Source organism: Cydia pomonella, chromosome 9 (genome assembly GCF_033807575.1).
Source record: "Cydia pomonella isolate Wapato2018A chromosome 9, ilCydPomo1, whole genome shotgun sequence".
Lineage (NCBI taxonomy): Eukaryota > Metazoa > Arthropoda > Insecta > Lepidoptera > Tortricidae > Cydia > Cydia pomonella.
Window position 1 is genome coordinate 5,463,082 of NC_084711.1, and position 25,237 is coordinate 5,488,318.

The window sequence follows — 25,237 nt, forward strand, 5'->3', positions numbered from 1 at the left end:
ATATATGGACCAAAAAGTTTATTTATCTCTATCTTTATTCTATCAAAGAGAATTTGAAATAGAGGTGGATTGTGAAAGAAAATTTTGTAGCCACAGTAAATTTACTGCCATCTTCGACACATGATTAAAACGTTTAGTACGCCATTTGACTTTGATCCTTATTCTTTCACTGATATATGTTAAATTTGTTAAATACCAAAAGTAACGCCATCTAATAGATCAAAGGCCAATTTACACATATCACTGAAAGAATTAGGAGTTTACAGTTTTGACACTCCACCTGTATTTCAAATACTCTGATACTATTTTTGCGAGAGACACTTGGTATCTGTCCCTCTGTTCTGGATATTTTATCATATTTTAAGGTTGGTTGGTTTTACAGACGTAATTATACACATATAAGTACATAACATAGGTATGTACTAAAAATGGTCCATATTAGTAAAGGTTTTTTTATGACTTGTCGTGTATACGAGTATGTAGAATTATCTAATAAAATGGTTTGTGTAGAAATAACAAGACACAGATCATGCAATAAATAATTTATTTCAAAAACTTCTTATTTATCATCATTTAACTCTTCGTAATCAATGTTTTGAACGTGAAATTAGGTATCTCTGCTTAGCTATTATCCATCATTATTGTCATCCAGGATGAACCTGATGCGGCTTATCTTGCATTATAATGTCGATTTGTAAAGTTACCATTATAATAACCGTGTTGTCGCTCTGTGAAAGGTCATTCTCTGTGAATATGTATGCGGTTGCGTCTAATTCCCACGACTGTTTTCATAGATTTTGTATGGGTTGTGGCAATTAGACCGGAGACATATTTTTGGAGAATGACCCTGAAACATTTTGGGTTTTAGATTTCATATACTTAGGAAATTAGGTAAAAACTGTACCCCTAGTGTAACTTTGATCGACATCATAACGTGACGAACGCGTTTGCGTCAAGTCTCATTTTGTATAGGATTTTGAGGTTCCAAAACGTCCCGCTTGGCGCGCTCTTTCGAAATCCAATACAAAATGAGACTAAACGCAAACGCGTACGTCACGTTTGGAAATCGAATTTTATTACACTAGGGGTACTGACAATTAAACAGTTGTTTAAATGGGGTGATAGATAAAGTAAAGGCTGATTGATTTTGACAGGTTATTTACTGACATCTGCCATTATGAGAATAGGCAATCTATGCCTCTACCTTCCATAAGGCAATCCAAAGTATCAATGGAGGCAGAAGTATTTTACAGATGGCGCCAGCATAGCTTACCCTGTCAATCCCTAGAATTGTGTCAAATTCACGTTTTTTTTTTGGAATTTTATGACATGGATTTTTGGAAAACTAAAGAAAGCTATTATGGCGCCATCTATGCAAACTTTTGACAAATGCCAACCACATTGTTGACCGACTAGGATAGGAGGCAGCTAGGAGGATTTATTACGCTTTTATTATTGCGCTTTTTTACCATTTGAGACCTGAAAAAAAACATGTTAGCTTTTATTATTAGATTTGTCAATGGAAGATAGCTTCAGGTGCGTAAACTGCAATTTCATTTCTAACCTCATTGAACCAATGAGATCGAGACCCAGGGGCCAGTTCCACGGAACCTTTTAACTTGAGAACTATCGGCAGTCTATTTCTAATAAAAAGAATTAAGAAGAAACTTCCTAGCTATTATTACTAAATTACATGAAAGGGACACCAAGTGGTCTAGAAGTAAATGGGCGTAATTCAGGAAAAAGTAACCAATCAAAAGAAACCTGTCAATTCAATTTGAACTTTCTGTCAAAAACAAAAGTCACGTATTCAAATGACTTATTTAAGCATGGGTCCTTTTCCCTAAACTACGTTAAAATGTCTTAGACGCAGGGGGCCGATTTTTACATTTCGAGCGCTCAATATCGTGTGTCGTAAAAGCGGATATGATATAAACGCGTGGTCATTAACAGTTGATTACCAATTTCTATCATTCTCCTTTCAAAAGCATAGCATAGCATTTCGCCGTTTTCCACAGTTTTTCGATTGACGAAATTGATCGCTGGACATTTCATACGATCTCTGCCTTGGGCGCACGAAGTCATCATAAACCTTTTTTTCTTTAGTATATGATATCTATATTAAATTATAGTTCAGGTGAAGGGAAAACAAACCGGAATTTTCATACATTATGGAAGACGATACAAACATTTTCTAAATCCAGTGTCATGTCACTATAATTCCTTAATTAATAAATTCACTAGCTTATTTTTAGGATACTAAAACTAAAATAAATAAAAAAGCACAATAAAGCAGGTTTCAAAACTTTAAAATATTAAACTCATTTTCTGACTCAAATAGGTACTTAATAACTTTGTAATATTTTCTTTGATTCTCTATCTAAAATTCTCAAATTTATATTCGGATTTATAATAGCATTTTCAACTAAATAATAACGCTCCATGTAGATTTTACTGCGTAATAAACGGTTTATATTTTAGTTTTTGTTTCAGCGTTATCATTTAAATGAATAAGTTAGCTAAATATTTTCATTATTTTCACTAATAGTTAACGCGATATCGTAGAATTTATGAATTTCCCTGGGAAACAAACAATATCACTTTAATACATTTCTAAGATATGAATAGTCTTAGTTATATTTACATCGTTTCCAATACAATAGGATATTTCATGAATTACAATATTAGGTCTTCTACAATATTAATGATTTTTCAAGATGGTAGAAATTGGAATATTCGTAGGTACAGTAAATGACGTTAGAACAATATTTGACATCCAAAAAAGAATTACAAAAACAAACGAGTCACAAATAAATTTTATAATATTCATAACGACATACGAACAATATTTTATATAAAAATGGCAGTTTTATATCACGTATACGAATACACTACTTAAGTTATTTAGAACACAGGGTATGATTTCGATTGCACCAATCAAACAACTTTAAATAAAATTATTGCCGTAACGATATCATATTAATCCTAAACCACATATTACAGAATGCTACATCAGACACACCCCACGAAACACGGTTTTGAATTATAGGGAGCGTGCATGAACTATAGGAGGCAGCACAGGAGCCGTCAGATTTTTGGCGCGAGGCGTAAATGTGATGTTTTTTGTTCCGATGTAGCCCACAAGATGGCAGAACCTACTATGCACAAGAAAACACTTGACGTGTAAATGTGCCTGTTTATGGTTCCGATTCAGACCACAAGATGGCGGACCCTCCAACGCGCACAGTCCCTATTACTATCACGCCATCTTCGATCCAATGTCAGAATATTGACGCACATTCTTGGAATCAAATTTTAACCAACTGGTTGATTACCTAGTAATTACTAGTCAAGCGAAAGTTCCGTTTTCATTTGAGAGTGGTGTATCTGCTATAGTGTTATGTAACTGTGCCTAAATAGTAACGAATGAGAACAATACTTGCTACAAATTCACTTTTTATGTACAAATTATGCAGTAATCACAATAACTCGTAACTGAAATTGTGCCAGAGTCGATCGGCCACTCACCCAGAATCATTCATTGTGCGTTATATCTTTAATTTTGCCTTGTTTAACATCTTAATTTTTAATGTTAATTTACCATTGTACATATTCTTTTCTTTATGAATTTATAAAATACATGTAGTTATTGAAAAATGTGATTTCATTGCTTTTGAGTTACAAATACTTTCATCAATTTTTTTACTTTTTAAATACTGTAAACTCAGGTAAATATAGTCAGGGAACCCTGGTCCAGTATTTAACGTTGATTAATAACGAGCCATTTTGATTTATACTCGTTACATTTATTTTTAGGCTTAGATTTACCTACTTATGCTTTTTCCATGAAATACTCAACATAATTTGAAAAATATTTATATATTTTTACTGGAACTTGAATTTGGACCATAGTTGTAAGTTGTGGACTAAAGTTACACGAGTTTACGGTATTTAATAACTTTTCTTGGTTTGTACCATGAATTTTCGTTGACTTATTTTTTTTCTCTTCCTTAAAATGCTCAAATAAAAAGCATACGGGATTTGAACAATTTTTTTTTAACATAATTTATACCAAGTTACAAACACCGATCGACTGCACTTGGTCCAAAATGTAAGAACATTTTCATCTTTAAATCCCAATCATATTTACATGTCTTAAAATTTCGACCTGAACCAGCTGTGAGGACTCAACATTCCAATTTTAAAAACACTATCCATTATCATACTATTAAATATCAATTGAGATCGTCTATTATTTATAATCCAATAAATTGGCTGCATACGAAAAGTGCTTAAAATGCGAACACTTTCACACAACCATTAATCCTATCAACAAGTCGAACCTTAATCGCTTCGCGTCTAATCCTCTAAGAATATCAACCAACACTTTTATTGCATTAGCGATTTACCAATATTTTTTTTACTTACATAAAAACCAGCAAGTAGCACAACGCAAAAGTGAAGAAATACACGTAGACACACCTACCAATAACAATAATAAAAAGGCTCCGTTAACCCATCGTAATGAGATTAAATTGCAGACTAACTACTATTCGATGGAGTCTATAAAGACAACACGCGGTCATCTCACATAGGTGTTTCAGGGGCCTTTCCAAGATTTGCAGAAAAAGAATCGAAACGCTAAGATAAACGTAAATAATGTATGGAAATAAAAGCGTTTCGATTCGTTTTCTGCAAACGATTGTCGTCTTAGCTATGTCCCATGTACTAATTTAGTATACGCAAATATTTAGGTATGTCAGCTGCGTCCGTGTTAATTACTTGTAATCATGTCAATTATCTACAAAAAAAAGGTTTTACTGTCTCAATTCGTGTGTGCTCGGACTGTTGTAGTATGCAATTAAAATAAGTAATACAGCAATATGTGATGACTGATAACTTAGCGCTCTTTCTAAATACGATGACTGTAAAAACAACTTATGGAACTAAATAAATAAAACCTTTCATGCATATTTAAAATTTGCTTTGGTTCTTTTGCGTGTGCTCGACTGACCCTCATGCGAACAAAGTTCCTCAACAACAGTACATTTCCATCCTCAGAGCTGGTGATTTTGAAAGTGAAATAACATGTGCCCATAAGGACTCCGCGCGGGAAGCACGTCACACGGTGGTGACGCGGTCTACTTCCACATATCGCACGGAGTCCTCGCTTGGTCAGCAAATCACTTCTTTTTCGTCGAATATGGCGGTGTCCGAGGAGAGGCTCTTAAGGCGTTGCTGGAGCGCGGAGCGGCGTCGTCGGCAGTTGCGCGCTACTGCCAACTGTAATAAAAAATGAAATTTTGTTTATATAAGAAAAAGAAAACGGCAACCAAACAGCTATCAAAAAGCAAACCGCTTATCTACCTACATGTGGTGAGAATACCAACAAAACAGTCTCATAGCAGAGCTTAAATTACTCTAACGGGGTTTTTAGGAGTGTTGTCCAAGAAATGACTGAAACTTATACAATCCTCTCGGCAGCATAGTACATTATTCGTCACCATTATTAGCATGGATTATCGATGCCCTACTGTAGTCATAAATATCAGGTATCACACGACATACGCACTTTGGATGTATAGTTGCGGACACTGCCCAGAACAACTACCTAACTCGGTATAGGTAAGGACTCACCACAGCGGTGGCCGCGAGCACCGCGAACGCCAACATAGCTGCAGCGTAATGCGCCGGGACTCGCAGCAGCGCCGAGCACTGAGCCAGGCGCTCGTCCTCCCCGTGCGGGCACTGCGCGACGCCGTCACACCACAGCGCGGGCTCGATGCAGGCGTCCAGGGAAGCGCAGCGGTACTCGCAGTCGCCGGACAAGGCGAACACACCGCCACGCTCGCTGGCGTGCCTGGATAAAACGTAAGTAATTTTTTTTATGTAAAGCAGAATCATTCTTCCATGGAAAAAAAATCACAACCTTGGCTTTCGAGCCTCTTAAATTATACAGGACACGTCGTCATAGTTACCAATTCTTTCAATGCCTTTACTTGTATTTAACATTAAATTCGCATTCAAGAATGGCTTACAGGGAGATCTATTGCAAGGTATACAAAATTTCTTAAACGACATCAAAAATGTTATTGAAAATTTTCAGCACACTATACACAATCCTTAGAATATGAATTTTTTGAAGACTAACATGCCGTATTAATATAGGACTTGATTTCTGCTACGTACTTTAAAATTATACCATCATGAGAGCTAATTGACCAAGAAGGTTTTTACTATCTTTGATGCAGTCAACGGAACAATCGTATTTAAATCTTATTGCATCTAAACTGTAACGTAGACCAAACTACCATTATCTTACCTTCTAGAAAGTTCTAGCCAGGACACGTAGTAAGAGCCATGTTCAACTGCAATAAGCTCCACCGACAGGGACCGCGGCCAGTCCAGGTCGAAGCGGTCCGGCGACGGCGGCGGGCCCAGCACGTGACGCGCCAGACCATCTACTTCTTTCGACCAGCCTTCGGAAAATATCTCGACGACCTCCTCCCACTGAAATTATAACATTTTTTTTATAGGAATCGGACACTTACTGATGAATGTGATAAACTAATCCGAACTAAATGATAATAAAATATTGTTCTAAAAATGAAACTTACTACGCGTAATATAAACTTAAATTGGATACTATTCTACAGTCGCACTTATTAAACAATTATATATTTAACAACAAACGATATGAAGACTGATTATACGATCCCTATGGCCTTCCATGATATCAGAAGTCCAGAAAATGGTGAATAGGTTAAAACACAATTAAAGGCGAAGACCATCATTTTGGCATGCCGACGACAGCACACGAGTGGAGAAAACGAGGGGCAGCAGTGGGACACTATATAGTAGGCTAACAAAAAAATATATGCCAAAGCCTAGCATCACCGCCCTGCCGAAACAGAAGTGCTTGCGGTAGCTTGGACAAGCTGCTGCTGACATAGCCCCTTTCAGCTGTCACAAATGCGTTTTCAAATGTTGGTCCCGCATTGGGTTGAACAGCTGCGAGCGACGTTGTCCCTTTCCCTTGCGTACCTACAGATGCTGCTTAAAATGTTACAGGCCTCGTGATGATGATAAATATGCCGACATACCTTTTGCCTTTCACTGCCAGAAGATGAGTTTTTCAGAGTTTTTAACTTTATCTCACTAAACCAGTCCGTTTAATCTAACGATCATTTGATGATGGTTACTTGGTTGATCCTTGTATCTTTTTCTTATACTTAATATTATTATTAATATATTTACCTGCTCTTCAGGGGGTTGTGGACAAATAAAGATAGGCGATAATCCACCAGCATACACCGCTATTCTATTCTGCGTTCTGCACAAATGCCGCAAGTCGGGAGCCACGGTGATGTTATTCAGAAGAGTGAAGTTGTCTAGCTCTGGTTCTTTTATGATGCTGCCCTGAATCTGCAGGTACAAGTAACGGCCTGGTGATGGGTCAATTAGCCATGGACGATGTTCGCAGTGTTCCTGTAATGTCAAAGAAAACTATTTGAGTAACTAGGGGAGAGTCAGTAGGTAATCTGATCTACGATGAAAAAAAAAAATCGATTGCATAATTCTTGTTTGATTTGAGTTATTGTGTTGTTCTATATTTTTTCAATTTTAACTGTATGAATATTGAACCAAGAAATATATTTCTTGATTGTGATCGAGGTTTAGTTAATTAGAGATTCCATTAAAAAAAGTGTAGTAGGGATTAGAGTTTTTTTCATGACACGTCATGTGCATGCATTTTAATGAAACATATCATGTTGTTAATAAATCAACTCTAATTAGTTAGGGTCCTATATAGCTTGAAAGCTATTATCCAATAAAGGGTTAATGGTAGTAAATAGATCAAAAACTGATCTGACTAATAACTAGGAATAAGAAACGAATATTTTCCTTAGCGCGTGAGTAGAGAGGCAATTGCTTCAAGCCTAACTATAAGATAACCACGACTATTCTGCTAAAATCAACTTAAAAAAATGAAAAGAAAATCCTACCGCTTCCGATGCCGGGTGCATAGCCGCTAGTCTCAGCTCGCCACTAGCGCCATGCACTTTATGCGAGCTCTCGCACACCGTATCCAGCCTGATGAATTCCACCGACGCCTCGAAGCCGAAGGACCTGAAGTCGTCCACGGCGGACATGTTTACCACATCGAATTTGAGCTCGGCGATTGTCGAGGTCGATGTGAATTCGTAGTCGTTGATGTCACTAAAAATTTAAAGCAAAACGTATGTGACACTTTATTACTGAGTTGAGTTGAGAGTTTATTAAACACACTCGTTTATTTTTGTGGGATTAAAATATTTCAACCTTTTTCTTTACACTGTACTAATTTTATTTATTCTCAGCATTAGTCTTGATGGTAAGGTCTGGTTAGCGGTGGACATGCGGTCCTACTCTTCAAGCATAACTTGTGTTCTGGGGCGCGACTACATACTTGAAGTCGCGCTAAATGTATGCAGTCGCGCGCGAGAACTTAAGTAATGCTAGAGGGTCTGATGGTCTTACAATTTATTTTTTTACCACCTATTCGACAGCCTACGGCAAGTCGTATGTGAAATTCTATAGTTTTTGTGTTTTCTTAGATTGTTTTAGAAACTTGGTATGTAAAGGTTTCATGATTATATTTAACATGTTAATATGTGTTACCTGCACAAGCAATCCCTTGGAACCCCCGGCCCGGCGTCCTTCCACAGTCTGTCAAAGATCCTGACAGCCGCAGTCGGGTCTCCTGCGCAACGATACCAGGGCGAATGCGCGGAATGAACTGAGCGGCAAAGTCGGCCACCACTGCGCACGCCCCACACCCGGAGCCGAATTACCTCGCCGGGATTGGCTTCGAAACGGTAGGTGCAACTGAAATAAGATTATGAAAAAGTAAACTTCCAGTTCTATTTTCGATTTCCTTTCAGACGAAATATTAACTCCAAGATAATAACAAAGATCAATGTGGAAAAGGCCGAAAATGAAAAAAATTGTTTAAGATTACCGTCATAGCAATTGGAATCCAAATATAACGAAATGAAAATGTATGAAACAATAAAAGATAAATACACGTAATTTAAGGATATGGTAGTAACCTCACTGAAACAAACAAAAGCAGTCATAATCGAAACAGCATTCTCAAACCCCCTTTAAAATAAAATTTATATACATAACACTTGACTTCCCTGGCCACTGTCATGTGCACAAAAGTACGATTAAAACAAAACAAAAAAATTACTCATATTCTAATTTTCTAAGGGTTAATAATGCGTTATTTAGGTATCCTTTAAATCGAATACTTTTGTTATTCTTACCAGTAAAGTCCATTTTTACTTTTCGAAATTATAAATAGCAGATTGATAGCAGTCTTCATATGCATATACATAAAAAAATATATTTAATGTCATCTACAACATTGACGATACTCGCGGTTTTGTAAATGAGTTGTCTTCATATTTACAAGACTCTGGTTATAATTAAGACATACATTATTACCACAGTCACAAATCGTACCTTATATTTCTTGAGCCACCACGGCCATACAGAAAGACATCTCTAGGCGAAGAAAACGTCACAGGTGGATCTGGGGGTGCCTCAGGAAAGGATCGGGAAGAAAATCTTCTAGAACACGGACCGCGTCCCCACGGCTCACCGTCTTGATGGAGGTCGACGAACTCGTACAGGGCTTTGAAGAATATTGGCCTGGAATGAAAGAAAACGAAACCAAATTAGCAAAAGGAAATAATAATTACTGTTTAGTTTTTTTAAAACCTCAGTAAACATTTTTGATATCTATATTATGCATGAATAAAACTACAAATATTCATACCGAACATTAGAATCAAAGTAATTTATTTATGAGTAGGTATCAGAAGTTATTGGAAGTTACAGAAGCGCTCTGCTTTATCCGTAGTAACTAAACGCAAGTGAGACAAGAGGCTCTGAGCTAGTAATCTTAGATCTCCATAGATGACGTGCTTATAAGTCCTGGGTGCAGAAGCATTGTACGAGCTTGACGATTATAAGCAACGGCTTTTAAAGGCTGACTGACTTACTTCAAAGCCGTTCCCTGTGTCAACTTCAGTTCCAACGTCAGCGAGTCTCCTTTTGACAGAAAGCTCTCTGTGCGCGCGCAAGTCCTGGATCTTCTTAAGATGGCGTGCTCACAGGTCCTGGGTGCTCGCTCGCGGCAGAAGCGGGCGATGAGCGTGGCATTTGTGGGTGGTCGACCAACGATCACCGATTGGGCTGATGTCGCGCGGGACATTTGGACTGAGCGCTCTTTGTCGCTGAAATAGAGGAATAATATTCATTAAAATTTATTAATCAATACCATCACCAGCATCGTTTTCTTCGTACCATGATGAAGACGATGACGACATTATCCCGATTACAAACAAACTTTTTTTAATTTCGTTTGATCATTTATTTCCGTTTAATTAAAGTTGTGTTTGTAGTTAAGTAATGAAACGAGCACAAAAGTTACTAATTCAAAACGATCCAATTGTATTTGAACTTAGGTAATGTATTTGCAAATTAATTACAGATTAAAAGTAATGGTGCTTTACCCGAGATTTAGACTTTTAGGATTGATCCCGTGAGAGTCGTTAGGTATTTAGACGTATAAAGTAGAGCGACTAACTTACCAAAAAATATCGCTGCATCCGGGTGATATTCTCATAGGACCGTCCCAAATATTTAAATGACTGCCGCAGTACTCGTCTTCGGGCAAATTGGGATTAAGAGCATTAATTACGTAGAATTTTAATACGGAGAACCATACTCTGAATCTAGGGGCGGAAAATGAAGGCCTCCTGTATATAAGGTTCCGCCCTGACGGCCCAGATGTGTCAATTCCCTGCATATGATAAAGACATGTTGTGTTCGGTGGCAGAGAATGCTGCGGGTGTTCCAAAATCCCCCTTCCCGTGCCTCTGATCCAGAACTCACAAGCTCTTTTGTTCTTAGCATATGTCGGTGACTGTTGATCGACGAATCTAACCTGAAACAGATTAATTACATGAACACAAACACAACGCAATCGTTAATCAAAGCCAATGAAATGGAAACGTCGTTCGAGGAATCTGATTGTTTTGTCAGTATACATGTTTGGCTTAAGTTTGTGTTGGGGTAGAATAACATGGCCTCCAGTATTCGCTTTTAAGTTTCATTGCAAAAAGGGGACGCGTCCTAATTTCGTAGTTGAAACAATGTGCGGATACAGTTTGGTCGCTGCCCCATTATGTGCTCGGGCCTACGGTACTAATTACACTTTGGCCGGAGCCCAAGCGGGGTCTCTAGGGCACTTCTTGATTTATTACCGTTCACCCAAAACGAAACACTTTAAATAACTTGCGCGATGATACGTTCGTATGTTATCGTTAACCCCTTTCAGTAACATATCAGATACGAATACACGTAATAGACAGATATACTAGAAAACGCATCGAACTGTACAGCGAGCTTTAAAAATGGGTGTACCTTCAGCCGTAAAAGTGCATGGCAACTTTATCAATGTATTCATTAATAATTACTCCGTGCAATTTCGCATAAAATTGCATGGTAAATCGGAATATTTTTATAAATAAACAAACATTGAAAATTATTTCAATGTTTCTAATGGAACATTAATGTAAAATGGTTTAGGTATTAGGTATAGAGAGCTCTGGCTCAGAATGGAAATGATTAATTAGAGATAATATTATTGATATTTCTCCAGCATCAGCGTCCGATTAAATACCGGTTTATTTCAGAATTTCGTTTGCACGGTAATTGAATAATTTATTTATAAGCACTATGTATAACATTGTAGATAAGGATAATAAGTATTATTAATGTATTTATTTTAAATATGCTATATAAATGAAGTTTAAAATTATTTGCTCTTATTTAATTTATTATGTGTAGTGCAAGTTAGAATTTTCGAAACAAACAGCTGAATCTAAATATAATAGCCGTTAGAGCTTCTAAATTACCTAGTATATATACTAACATTACAAAGATGATCCTTATCGCAGCTAATGATCATTAATAATGAACACTTATCCAGAATCAACTTTTCGCTTAATTGCAATTTGGCGAGGAGCCAAACCAGCTCCAGACACCGCTTTAAAATTGTTTAAAAACAAGTCACCGTTAAAATCGTATTACAGCGACGATAAAGTACTAGTATTTATTCACATTGCAACAAAAAAGCAGTATTTAACTGAACCGTACATAAATTTGTTTTATAATATCGTTAGGATTATAAAATTAAACTATTTCAAAGTATAATTTGCATTTACAGTGAATGGTTATAGTTCGGAGCAACCGACGACGCTGCGACGGAATTTGCATTTATTATACGACGTAGAGCAAACGCGACACTTAGATAACTTTTTCAGTCGTTTTGCAAATGAAGTTCCAGATTTGTATAAAAAAGTACTTTACTTAGTCGGAATATTTTAAATCTTACCTCAACTTCCAGCTGAAATCCATGTAGTGACTGCAAAGTCGCCGGCTGCAAAAATGTTCCAAACGGTGATGTCGTGAATTCAACTAATAATTCAGGTCCGCTCGATATCGCTTCAGGGACGGCGACCCCGCCGCCACAAAACTTTAGAATAACAGGATCTCTCGTCGTATAACCGTCGTATACGGTAACATAGTCTTGCACTTCGTCGCATTGTTGCCAGACTTTCAGCTCCCGCCCATTGTTTCCGCGCTCTTGTTGAGACGCGGCGTACAATGCCTTCTGACTTCTAATTGAGACGAGCTGACCATTCGGCTGTTTCACCACAATTAAAGCGTGTTTTCCTTGAGGCACTTCGTGTTGTCGCACAGCGTAGTAACAGGTCAAGTTTCTGGGGTAAACGCCTGGAAAATTTGGTGACTGTAGCCTACAGTTTTTACGATCGCAGTCGCTGAAGATCCGCGAGCAATAAGTTCCGGAGATCAAATCCCCGAGGTAATACTCGGTTTTTGTCGTTCTAGCGACGTTCGTATCTTCACCCCGTGATATGTTTACGGGATAAGGCATAGGCCTGAGCTTGAAAAAAGGACGTTCTGAAACGAGAAATTGTTATGAGATTTGTGAACTGTTAGAAATGTAAGATAATTTATATCATTATTATATGGAAAACACCGTCTGTCATCAAACTATTTCTATTTTGATACTATTTGTTAATATTTATATTGTCCGGGTTTGTAAACGTGCCCTAACTGACAGCCCAGCTGTCATGGGCGCGGCTGTCAAGAGAGCTTCCCGCGCCAACGTGAGCGTCGGTCGTCGGACTTAATATTATCATGTACTTAATTCACAAATAAATCAATTACTCAAGACCTAGTGCGTTTTATATCTTTCATTTCAGAAGTGGGATCTTAAACATTCATGCTCACAAAGTATTTCAGTTAAATAAGTTGATTCTCGTACGAAATCGTAATGTTGGAAGTAGCATTATTACGCTTATAATGGGCGTGTACCTACTTTGGAAAATGCACTAAGTTTTGGGTCGCGAAGTGATTCAATGTGTTGTTCAAAACCTATTTAACAAACGTGTGAATTGTTATAAATCATATATGAATTCGGAGAAGTACAATATTATCACCTACCGGTCATTGACCTGCCGGTAAGCTACTACGTGAACGAGGCGAGGCAAACAAATTCGATCACAACTCATGATGTTGGTCTACAATACAGGGGAGTGGTTTGTTTATGATAGCAAAACAGGTAATAAATACTATGAGATATTTATTATATTTAGGACTGAGAATTAATTTGAATGAAATGTTCACTTAAAATGTGCGAAGCCTAATAGGATTATTTATGAGATTGCGCATGGTTTAGTTTGTGCAGTTGAGAAAGTATATAAATAATCAAAATTGTATAACACGACATGTCAAGTCAGGAAACCAGGCTTGGCAGTTTCAAATTTGATATTCTTATTTGTGCTGTACAATAAATGTACTTGGCATCTTGTTGAAATGCTGAATTCAATATCAAATCATGATTATATTGAGTAAAAACAAGTAATGATATATATTGAGTTAATTTTTTAGTTACCATTAAGGTTATATAAGTGTAATATTCCTGAAGTTCCACCGGGGTCATATAAGGTTATTCAGCTTCAGGCCTATCAATTGGAAAGTATTGGTGTGTATTTCAAGTTATATTTAAGGAATTTTCTTAATGGTAAGAAATGCATGATGAACTGCCCTTAAGTTTAAAGCAAAGTGTTTGATACCTACTGTGGCATAGTGATTTTGCTGGTGTACCCACTGAAGCCTTCACCCTAGACTAGATTGAATATTGAACAGTAATTTTGTCATGATCCCATTTGAGTTTTAATTAATTCATTATGCGGTATTTCTTAGTGACAAAAGAAGTGATTTTATTATATTGTCATTTATTGAAATGACTGGTATTAAGGGATTAGTGTACCCCCCTGAAAGTACAATATAATTTAGGATGGAATAATCACCTGTGTAACTATACAAGCAAAATGAAAATGGCTGGTTGGTTCCAGAAGAGGAATAAAGACAAAACTGACCACTACCTGTTCAAATGAGTTTTACAAGCAGAAAGTAGGTTGAGATATAGGTATAAGGGTTTTATTCATGCACTATTGTAATACAGTATATTAAGTATGGTGATTTACTGTTATCAAATAATTATTTTTGTGTTGTGTGTGTGTGTTCTTACATTATGTTCACAGATATCATTGTGATGGACAATTGGCCTATACAAGTAACACAGTCATTGTGCTGGCTGGTGAGTAATTGTGTAAAGTTCACACGGGATGAACTAAGGACAAAATTGACTGCTACACTTGAAAAGTTTAAAAATAAAATGTTTCAAATAGGTTTGACTAATGGAAAATAGTGATGAGAACTGAGAAGTATACCTAAGGGTTTTAGTCCCGTGCAATGGAACTAGGTAAGTGCTCAGTAGTCTGATTGTGACAAGCAATTTACAAACTATGGAGATGTCTATTTAAATAGCTAACAATTTTGTTAGCTATTACTATTATTGCACTAACGCACAAACCAGTATAACCTGACCTCAAGAAGGTTGGTTGCACCAAACCGTCTGTCACTGTTAAAGTGTTCGCAAAATTTATTGTATGGCTTCCCATACTAAAATTTTATTGTATGGCTTTCATAGGTCACTTATACTTATATTATATTACTACCGAGTGATGTTAGCCAGTCCATCAACTGTGGCTGGTGCAACTGGTACTTAGACTGGACAGTCAAATGGTTACTTGTTAAGCGATTGGAATGTCAACCAAGTCCCTGTACTGACTGGGTATTTTCGAAGCTTGCTCAGTAATCGTTTAATTTAAGTGACCAAAATTATTATTTTTAATTATTGAAATATGACTATTAACCTTAAAATAATATCGAGTAGCTTGCATTGATACTGAACAATTTAACAATAAAGATAATGAACAGCTAAATTAGAACAAGTTTCATAAAAGCATCAAATTAAGTTGCTGTATATGTGAGTATGTAGTTACATCCTAATGTAGGTACTTTCAGTCCTTAGTTTAATTCTTCAACTTATCTGTCTTCTGTTGTTAAATTACTGTTCTTAACCTCAACAATTGCACTCCAATTAAATATTTAGAAGGTAAGTTAGGAATACATGAATATATACATAAATAAAATATTTATTGTTGCCATTGGAGTTAATGGAACAGTTGGTGCAGAAAATATACTAATACTTCTCATCATTTGAGAATGAGGTACTTCTACAAACTCATTTTAAATTGATGTCCTACCCATCACCAGAAGTTTGGTTTTATTATAAGTTGTAAATGTTAACAAGTAGGCAGTTCGTCTTCACTGAATATGTTGAAATCCTATCGACGACTTAAATACTTACTAGACTAGCCTATGGCCTAGCCTTATGAAGGTGCATAGAAATATATAGTTAGCATTCGCGCATAGTTTTTTTTTTGCGCAACGGAACCAGCGTTGTATTTACCTAGAACTATTTCAGTAATTTTACTTTTCATGATAAGTGATAACCGCCTCCTAATGCAGTTAGTTGTTGAAATAATTTTATTCATATTTATAGTTTTTAGTAGCTATTATTTTTGTCAGTGGACAAAGTTCCAGTTTAAAAAATTATATCGCAGTAGTGCAATGTTAAATACCAGTATTAAATATCTTTTCAGTATTAATCAAGACTAATTACCTATACATAAATGTTTTAAAATAAAATAAACTTTTAATTCCACAAAACACGTGACCTAGTTTCAGTGGATCTTTATTGACAATAACAATATACATAATGGATATATACAGATGATTACTATAACTAGCTTATATCTAAAATAGGCCCTTGATGCATTGTACCAAGGATGCTGGCGGCATTTCCTCGTTGTATCGCAATACTGATACGTTGTGCGAGGAAGCCGCCAGCTCTTCGGTCACCAGTTACGTCAACCAGACGTTTCGCGATTTCTCCAAAAAACTAGTTTCAGTTGTATATGTATACATAAATGATAGTGTGAATGATTTAGATTCGAATTAGTAAGGAATAACTAGTTTCATTTTTATGTTTTTGGTTATTAACAATATATGATCTGTATCTTCCACATTATAATGATTTAACGATTACGCGTCACATAACTTGGATGGTGAAGATCCAGTCGATGCTGTGTACACAGATTACATCGACCATGATCTGCTATTACATAAACTTTTATCAGTAGCAAAGTATAAGAGGAGACCTCTTTCGATGGTTCTCCTCCTGTGTCGTAAACAGGTCCCAAGCGGTCGTTCTGAACGGATTTTCATTATCGTGGGTGGAAATCCCTTCAGGAGCGCCCCAAGGATCTCTTAGACTATTATTATTCATCATATATTTACACGATACTTCCCATTGCTTTAAACACTCAAATATTCTTTTATTTGTTGATGATATGAAAGTCTACTGGATAGTTAATAACACTCTCGACTCTACTTACCTTCAAGATCTCCTTAGACTAGATCGATATTGTGCTAATAATAAACTAGATATAAATGTGTTCAAATGCTTTGCCATCTCTTTTACTCGTAAGCGTAATGTCTTTTATTCTATTTGTTAAAAATGAGGTTATAGCTAAGTGTAGTGAAATAAGGGACTTGGGTGTCGTAATGGATAATAAGTTGATCTTTGATCGGCACGTTGATTCAATAGTCAACAAAGCTTTCAAGGCACTTGGTTTTATCATAAGATCGTGTAAGAACCTTAAAAGACTAAAATCAATTAAAATTGTCTATTGCGCATTTGTAAGGAGCCATCTGGAATACGCCTCTCAGGTTTGGAACACTTGTTATGACACCTATATTTCAAAAGTAGAAAGAATAAAAAAAAGTATATTTGTTTTCTGAGATATAAATTCAAAAATTCAAAATAAAGTTACAGCATTGTGCCAAACTCCTCCTGCTACCTCTTTAAATCCGGCTGAATATATCTGATGTAATTTATATTATGAAAATCGCTCAGGACCATGTAGACTGTCCTGACCTGCTAGCGAACTTATGGTAATCAGTCCCCTCACGTCTATCCTCTCGCACCAAACGAACGTTCCATATTTCCTTCCTTCATACTAATTATAGGAAAAACTCATATTTTTTCTGAGCTGCTAAGTCCTTTAATCAGCTTTGCAAATAGCATGATCACATCGATCTGTTCTGTGATACTGTTAACACAATTTCATCTTATTTCTTTCTCTTTTGTTCTTCTCGTTCAATGTTTAAAAACTTAGTCTCACTGTAAAGCAACATAATTGTAAGCATAATAGTTATTATTAATTTTGCAATTTCGCACGTCATATACTTTACGCAGTTTCTACATGTGAAATTGGCTTACTGTTTTTATTTTGAAACTTATTTTGTTACTTTAGCTGTGAGTTTTCAAAAACAAAAAAAAATAAATAAAATAACAACTAACATTGAAAATGAATACCGCATACAGTCAAGAGCTCATTTAGTTACCATTATACCTAATCTAGTTAAAAAATAAATAAATAGATGCTTGTTATTTATACATAGATCGAAAATTATCGATCGAACAGATATATAAATATGTACTATAACTTAACACCACTTCCAATATGGAAAGTTTACCCAATTGCAAGCTAGATGGCGCTAGCGTCGAGTTAGATCGCGCAAGCGTTAGTCTTTCGCAATTTCATAGCATGTATTAGACATTAGTATGCAAATACCGTTCGCTAGATGCCGGTGGCAACGAGATAGATCACGCCAGCGTGTGTCTTTCATCAAGTCCCAAGTTTGATTTTTGTTTATTTGATAGATTCGATAGGACGCGGTTTATGTTACCCGAAGATTCAGCTATTCTGCGTACTTTCTATCTAGAAATATGCGGAGAATATTTACTAACTGTATCGAAACGAGTGGTTTAGTTCGTGCTGAGGGTGTTTGCTCCTGCATACTCTTTATGAGTCGACAGTTTTACACACCAAAAGGTCTGTAAAAGTAAAAATCCGCCAAGTTTAAAAAAAAAAACAAACTAACTGTCTTACGCTGATTCGAACGCCCCATCGATCCCGCCACTTGCAGTACCTCTTTTTAATATAATTCAATTCATAAATTTATTACAATATTATGTTTATAAGTCGCTGGAAACTTAAACCTGAAACACTGCCGCCGTATTATGGCCGACAGCATTTTTATAACGATTTGTATTTTAAGCTAGTTCTATAGTAGCATTTTAGACGTTTACATGGCTACTGTAATGCTTATTTGAGCACAAATTATATAATAACATTACAGTAGAGCTATACTAGGATTATTATGGTCAAATAAATTGTTAAGGGTACCAAATGCAAAAGGCATGGTCACTTGGAAGCCAATTGCGAGATTCAAAAATAATCTAATTACTAACAGCAATTTTGATTTGAATTTGTGAAAGGATATGCAAACAACAAAGATCTGATTACAGGCAACTTTTACAGTACGACGATTTGGCAAATGTTCAATCACTCCTAATGTATGTTTGGGTTATATTCCTTCTCTATATTCCAACTGTCACACATGACACACAAATGCATACTTGGTCTCTCGCGGTACAGGCCTAGCTTAGTGCGGGGACCGCTGGAAACTCTGTTATGTAACCATGCTATGCACTCACCCGATGTCACACCAATTCTGGACCGATTCATATACTGTTTTGTGTGCAATAAACTTATTTTTATCTTTATCAATACTCCTAGTGCTTAAATCCAAATTGGAGTTTTTGTATTATCATAGTAGACTATAATTACATATAGTGTTTTTATAGTACGTAATGGTTTTAAAGAGGTGGTCGTAAATATATCAATGTTAACTCAGCGGATAAGATGAAACTGTGGATAGGACTAGGCTCTAATTTTGAGCCTAGTCCAAGTTGTTACTCGGAAATTACAGTTATTATCATACTATAATTACCTCATTATATACATGAAATTCATATTCGTGACGCAATGCACACGTGTCTCATTTTAATTGAAGTTCATGTTAATGCAATTCCAACCAAAGTCTAACCCATATATAAATACATATTTGTGTATATGTTAAATAAATAAAGTGTAAAATGTTTAATGCTTTACATGTTGGACCTGAGTGCGTCCGTCTGAGAGCCGCAACGACGTGGTTGGAGTCCGCTGCATCCAGTGTGTGTACGCGGTAGCTACCGATAGATAACTCACCACCACTTCACTGCGCCTAGTGGGGCTGAGGCTGAGGCTGCTACGTCCAGTGTGCGTACGCGGTATCGAAGATCATGTGAAACACTTGCTTGAGGCCGATACCCCCTGCGCGGGTACGCGGTAACAAGTGTGATAGATCGCCTGAGGCCGATAGCTCCCTGTGTGAGAACGCGGTAACAGGGATCACCAAATAAGCTTGCTTGAGGCCGAGAGCTCCCTGTGCGAGAACGCGGTAACAAGCAGCACCATTTAAGCTTGCATGAGACGGATGCTCCCTGTGCGAGTACGCCGTAACAAGCTCACCATACAGCCTGTGTCTGTACGCTTAACGCCCTTACATCCTGTGTGTGTACTGTGGTATATATAATAATAACTGTACGAATGTTTTTACACCCTGTGTGTGTGTGTACTTTGCTACAACTTATTAAACGCCCTTACATCCTGTGTGTGTATTGTGGTATAATATATAATGTCCGTACAAGTGTTTTTACACCCTGTATGTGTATTCTGGTATATAATGATAACCGTACGAATATTTTTACACCTGTGTACTTTGCTACAACATACCAAACGCTCTTACACTCTGTGTGTGTATCTTGATATATGTATGTGACGACCGGTCTGGCCTAGTAGGTAGTGAACCTATGCCTATGAAGCCGATGGTCCCGGGTTCGAATCCCGGTAAGGGCATTTATTTGTGTGATGAACACAGATATTTGTTTCTGAGTCATGGATGTTCTCTACGTATTGAGGTATTTGTAGATTAAATATACCTATCGTTTTCTGAATACCCACAAGACAAGCCTTCTTGAGCTTACTGTAGGGCTTAGTCTATTTGTGTGAGAATGACCCTATAATATTTATTCATTTATTTAATGATACAAATGGGTTACACCTGTGTGTGTACGTTGCCACAATCTAAAGATTACTGTTACATCCGGGCGGTGGGATTGTAAATTACCATCTGTACTATGTGAAAAAAAAAACCTTCCAGACACTTACATCCTGTGTCTGTGTGTGTGTGACACATGATGGAACGAGACGCTGTTAATTCTTGTTTCTGAGTCCAGGTACTACACGCTGAGGGCGTTACAGCTTCGATCGCGCCACTAGGCCACTACGCGCACAGCAACCCTTTTGCGGTGAGCGTGCTGCAACCGCTGCAGGGGCTCATCGAGTGCGCCGACTTCTGGCCAAAGGGTGTCGTGTTTCGGAGGTTCCGGGGCAAATTGTCGAATCTGACACAATGCCAGACGATTCAACGTAGTCACGCTATTTTGTTGCCGAAATAGTGTTTAGTTCTCAAGTTCTTAAAATGCATAGTCTGTAAGTTTTTTGTAATATGGGCCTTGTTGTCTGATTTAAATTTGTAATAAATAATTCAAATACTGTAAAATCTAATGTGTATAACTAGAGACAAGATGAAAAGTCACTAGATCTACATCTGTTACGTTACCCCACATCAAGTTAGCGACTATCCGGGGGCGTCGTCACTAGTTCGTAAATCAAGAGGCAATATTATCCCAGTAGTGTTGTACTAAAAGTAAAAGAATCTTATAATGTTTTTTTTTTTTCCTTAGTTATATTTGTTAATATAACTATGTTGATAATAATTGAATGAGGACATCCAATCTCTTAAGGATGGCCGAAAATGTAGTGAGTAAGATTTCTAATTTGCTTCACAAGGCTTGGATATAATATCAAATAATATAAAATAAAATAAGCTTGTCGTTTCAATGTTGAAACATATTACGTATTGTTCGACGCCACATAATTAGAACCCTCTGGGTGACTACCCTACTTAATCATCTGTGTGAGTGATGTTTTTTTTTTTAGTTTGTAAGACAAGTTTTGTATATTTTCTTGCCTACTAGCTACTACGTTATTGTCACGTTTTATTATTGTATCCTTAGAAAATTACCTGATAGCACGTTATTGTCACGTTTTATTATTGTATCCTTAGAAAAGAAATAATTTATATCTTTATTGCCTCGGGTCAGGCAAAATTCAGGATGGCCGATTGTTAGAAATGTAAGATAATTTATATCATTATTATATGGAAAACACCGTCTGTCATCAAACTATTTCTATTTTGATACTATTTGTTAATATTTATATTGTCCGGGTTTGTAAACGTGCCCTAACTGACAGCCCAGCTGTCATGGGCGCGGCTGTCAAGAGAGCTTCCCGCGCCAACGTGAGCGTCGGTCGTCGGACTTAATATTATCATGTACTTAATTCACAAATAAATCAATTACTCAAGACCTAGTGCGTTTTATATCTTTCAGAACGCTTTTTGTAGCCTATTTCTTTTGTTTTTCCTGTAAGAATGTAATATCTACTGTGTTTGACGTTTTATTTATTATACGGTTTATGATTCTAGCTGAATCTGAGGCATAAAGAAACGTATGTAATATTATTGGCAAATACGGTATAATACTAGGAGACTAATGTGAATATGTTTAACTAAACATGAACTAAACTTACCTGATGGAGGCGTTCCTCCAAATCGTACTGTGGCATATTCCCTTCTTAACACTTTATACGCCATGCGGAAATCAAAATTGTAATTGTTCTGTTCTTTTGATAAGTGTAGTAAGCGTATAATTAGCGTAATGGATTTTGTTTCGCTGTAGTATATCGACGGGCCCCACGAGGTGCCGCACCATGACCCGCCGACTTGGGGCCTACTAGCCTCTTGGATCTGCATGTAGCCATCGGGACATCCATCTTCTGTGAAGGATGTGAAGCGACCGAGAGTGAAACTGTCGAATAACACCTGTAAAGACAAAAATAAGTTTTAACCTTGTTACACAATTACTCGTATATTTTTGGGACTTATATACAGAATGGGCAAATAAGAAATTTCAAATATATTATTCAGGGTTGGCAAATATATGCGGAATGTAATATCTGACATATGTCCACCTCTAACAGCAGGCAAATGTAAGCCCTTATCATCGCAATGTTCAGCATATATGTTTGCACATTTTCGGCGTTGTCGTAGTAAATTTGTGTCGGATAATCGGTTTTAACTGTTCATATTTCATCAGCTTGTTAGCAAAGACAAATTATTTTAGATAGCCCCACAGAAATAGGTCAGGAACTGCAAAATTTGGGGAATTCGGTTGCTAATCACGGCTTCTCGAAATTAATCGAGCAAACAAAGTGTTTTAAACAACACAAACATTTGGGAAAAAAATGCTTGGTGATAGAAGTAGACATTTGGCAGAAATTATTTTCCGTATAAAATTGCCTACCCTAAATAATATATTGTTGGCAACATCAAGCCTACCCTACCACGCATCGGGTATAAAAAAACCGGTGCAAACTGTTGTTCGGAACATTTTGCCTTCGGCCGCCGCCGTGATTGCGTGAACTACTTTGATATCATTCCATGCTGTTATTTTATATTTCGTTATTTAATATAAAATGTGTGATTTGTTCCTTTAATTTTATGAGAAACATTAGAACTTTGAAAGAAATAATTGTGATTTGTTATTCTGCCGTTTTTGTTCTAAAATCCACCCTGAGACCTTAAAATATTTATGAAAAAATATTTAATAAATTTTGCACTTAATATGATTAAAATTTCAAAACAATGTGTATCACTCTTATTTGCCCACCCTGTGACCCTGTATATGAGTCCCAAAAATATACAAGTAATTGTATAACGAAAAAATACAAGTAATTGTATTGTTGTTCTCGAACTAAATCGATTCGGGACTTATCCTCAAACTAGATAATCATTATTTTTAATAAGGTTGAAAACATCCAAGACTCGAGAACAACTTATTCGTGTTCATCACATAAATGCCGATATTCCTTCGATTCAAAAGCTGTTTTCGAATAGTAGGTACGTATGAATTGAAAGTCTTCTTTTTATTTGTTTTATTGTACCTATAAGTAAACATTGAAATAGTTTCGAATACATCAAAGCCGATATCAAAAATCCTGACATACTTAATTCAACTCATTTCGACACACGCAAACACTTGAAATATTTATGATTTGGAATTACCAAATATGCAAGATTTGTTTTTGCCACAAAAGCTCGGTTTGCGGCCAGTAAGGGTTGAGGTATGTACAGTAGAGTTCATAAATATGTATACATGCAATAAGGTGAAAATTGTATACATATTTATAAACTCCACTGTACGATCAGACTTAAATTCTTGATCCATTTAGGGTTCAAGCTAATTTGGTGGTCAATACTAACGGTATGAATCTCCAATGTAAAGAGAAACCAAACTGGCTCAACAATTAAAGTCCGTGACTGTACCTAAACAGCGTTTTATATGATACTTGCACGTGGAACGTGGAACCCAGCACCTTTTTTATTAGTACAGCCCTAAAATAGAGTACTTATTTAATATTACAAGGCATGCTTCATTCAGGTACACTGGTACAGTACTAACTACAGTCTAAATACCTTCGTAAATAAATTTGAGTGTCGAAGATATTTTGAAATGCAAATTTTAGTGTTAGAGTCTGTTCGGAAAGAAAAGAGTCGTGGAATGTATTGAGCCTCATACATTCCACGACTCTTCTCTTTCTGCACAGACTCTAATATATAAAATATACGGAGTACCTAATTCATGAGACGTGAGAAGGACTACAGCCTATACAATCACGCTTCTTTTCTGTTATTTAACTTTTTGGTAAGGAAAAATTTGAGTACCTATCCTACAATCATGGACACCCAACAACATAAAGATACAATACAACACAATTAACAAAGATTAAACCTCTTTAACCGTTATGACAGCACGTTGATTCATCATCATCATCATGATTATGAAGAAAATAAAACGTCACACTTGAATGAGATACGATTTTTAAAAAGTCTTACGAATTTTCAATCTGACGGTCACGTGACTCCCGACGCGAGTTTAACATTTTTTTCCCCATCACAAAAAGTGCACAGCGCCGCTAAAGAAGTTTTCACTTCAAAAAAAAAACTAAATCGTTCTAAAGCAGTTTTACTTTTAATTTAGATATTATGCGAAAAAACGGTAAAAAAATCCATCAATACAGTAGTATTTTGTACGAAATATGCACAATTTTACTTCAAAATACTACATTTACATTCCAAAGATATCTCTGTGTCAACATGGTAAGTCATTTTAAATTTCAGCAAAACTCAGAGCTGCCTTAACGCGAAAAACCAACATCCATCTTATACCGTAAATAAACCTTTACTGAGTCCACAATTTACTAGATTTGTTTTACATTCAAGTTACAGTTTAATGTACAGAGCTCCGAGGCAGTTGACCAAAATAGAACTAGGCAACGTGGAAAACGCAATTTGAGGGTGCAAATTGCATCCCGCCTGTATCTACTGGATAAAGTGTCGATAAGGATTCGACTCCATTGAGGATTTATGCTTGGTTGCAACAAAGAGAGGGCAAATTTTATAGCGGGCTCCTGCGGCCCGGGCCGATTGAATGTATTTTAGCGACGATTGCTCATAGATTTTTTGCAGATGCTTTTAAACAATGGCTGCCTGAATTTTAAAAGAAATTAGGGATGACAAAACTATTAATCAATTATAGTTATTT

At 36.5% G+C, this 25,237-nt stretch overlaps 1 protein-coding gene across 1 annotated transcript in view; it reads right to left on the reverse strand.

The window, feature by feature from the left end:
• Positions 1-527: 527 nt before the first annotated feature.
• LOC133521221 (uncharacterized) overlaps positions 528-25,237 on the reverse strand; it is a 165,758-nt gene continuing 141,048 nt past the window's right edge. The window contains exons 4-14 of the mRNA XM_061856068.1: positions 22,164-22,455; positions 12,452-13,041; positions 10,644-10,999; positions 10,053-10,286; positions 9,511-9,699; positions 8,662-8,868; positions 8,007-8,220; positions 7,258-7,488; positions 6,323-6,510; positions 5,638-5,860; positions 528-5,283 (exon numbers count right to left, since the gene is read on the reverse strand). Coding sequence (XP_061712052.1) covers positions 5,176-5,283; positions 5,638-5,860; positions 6,323-6,510; positions 7,258-7,488; positions 8,007-8,220; positions 8,662-8,868; positions 9,511-9,699; positions 10,053-10,286; positions 10,644-10,999; positions 12,452-13,041; positions 22,164-22,455 — 2,832 coding nt within the window. The 3' untranslated portion in view covers positions 528-5,175. The remainder of the gene's footprint in view (positions 5,284-5,637; positions 5,861-6,322; positions 6,511-7,257; positions 7,489-8,006; positions 8,221-8,661; positions 8,869-9,510; positions 9,700-10,052; positions 10,287-10,643; positions 11,000-12,451; positions 13,042-22,163; positions 22,456-25,237) is intronic.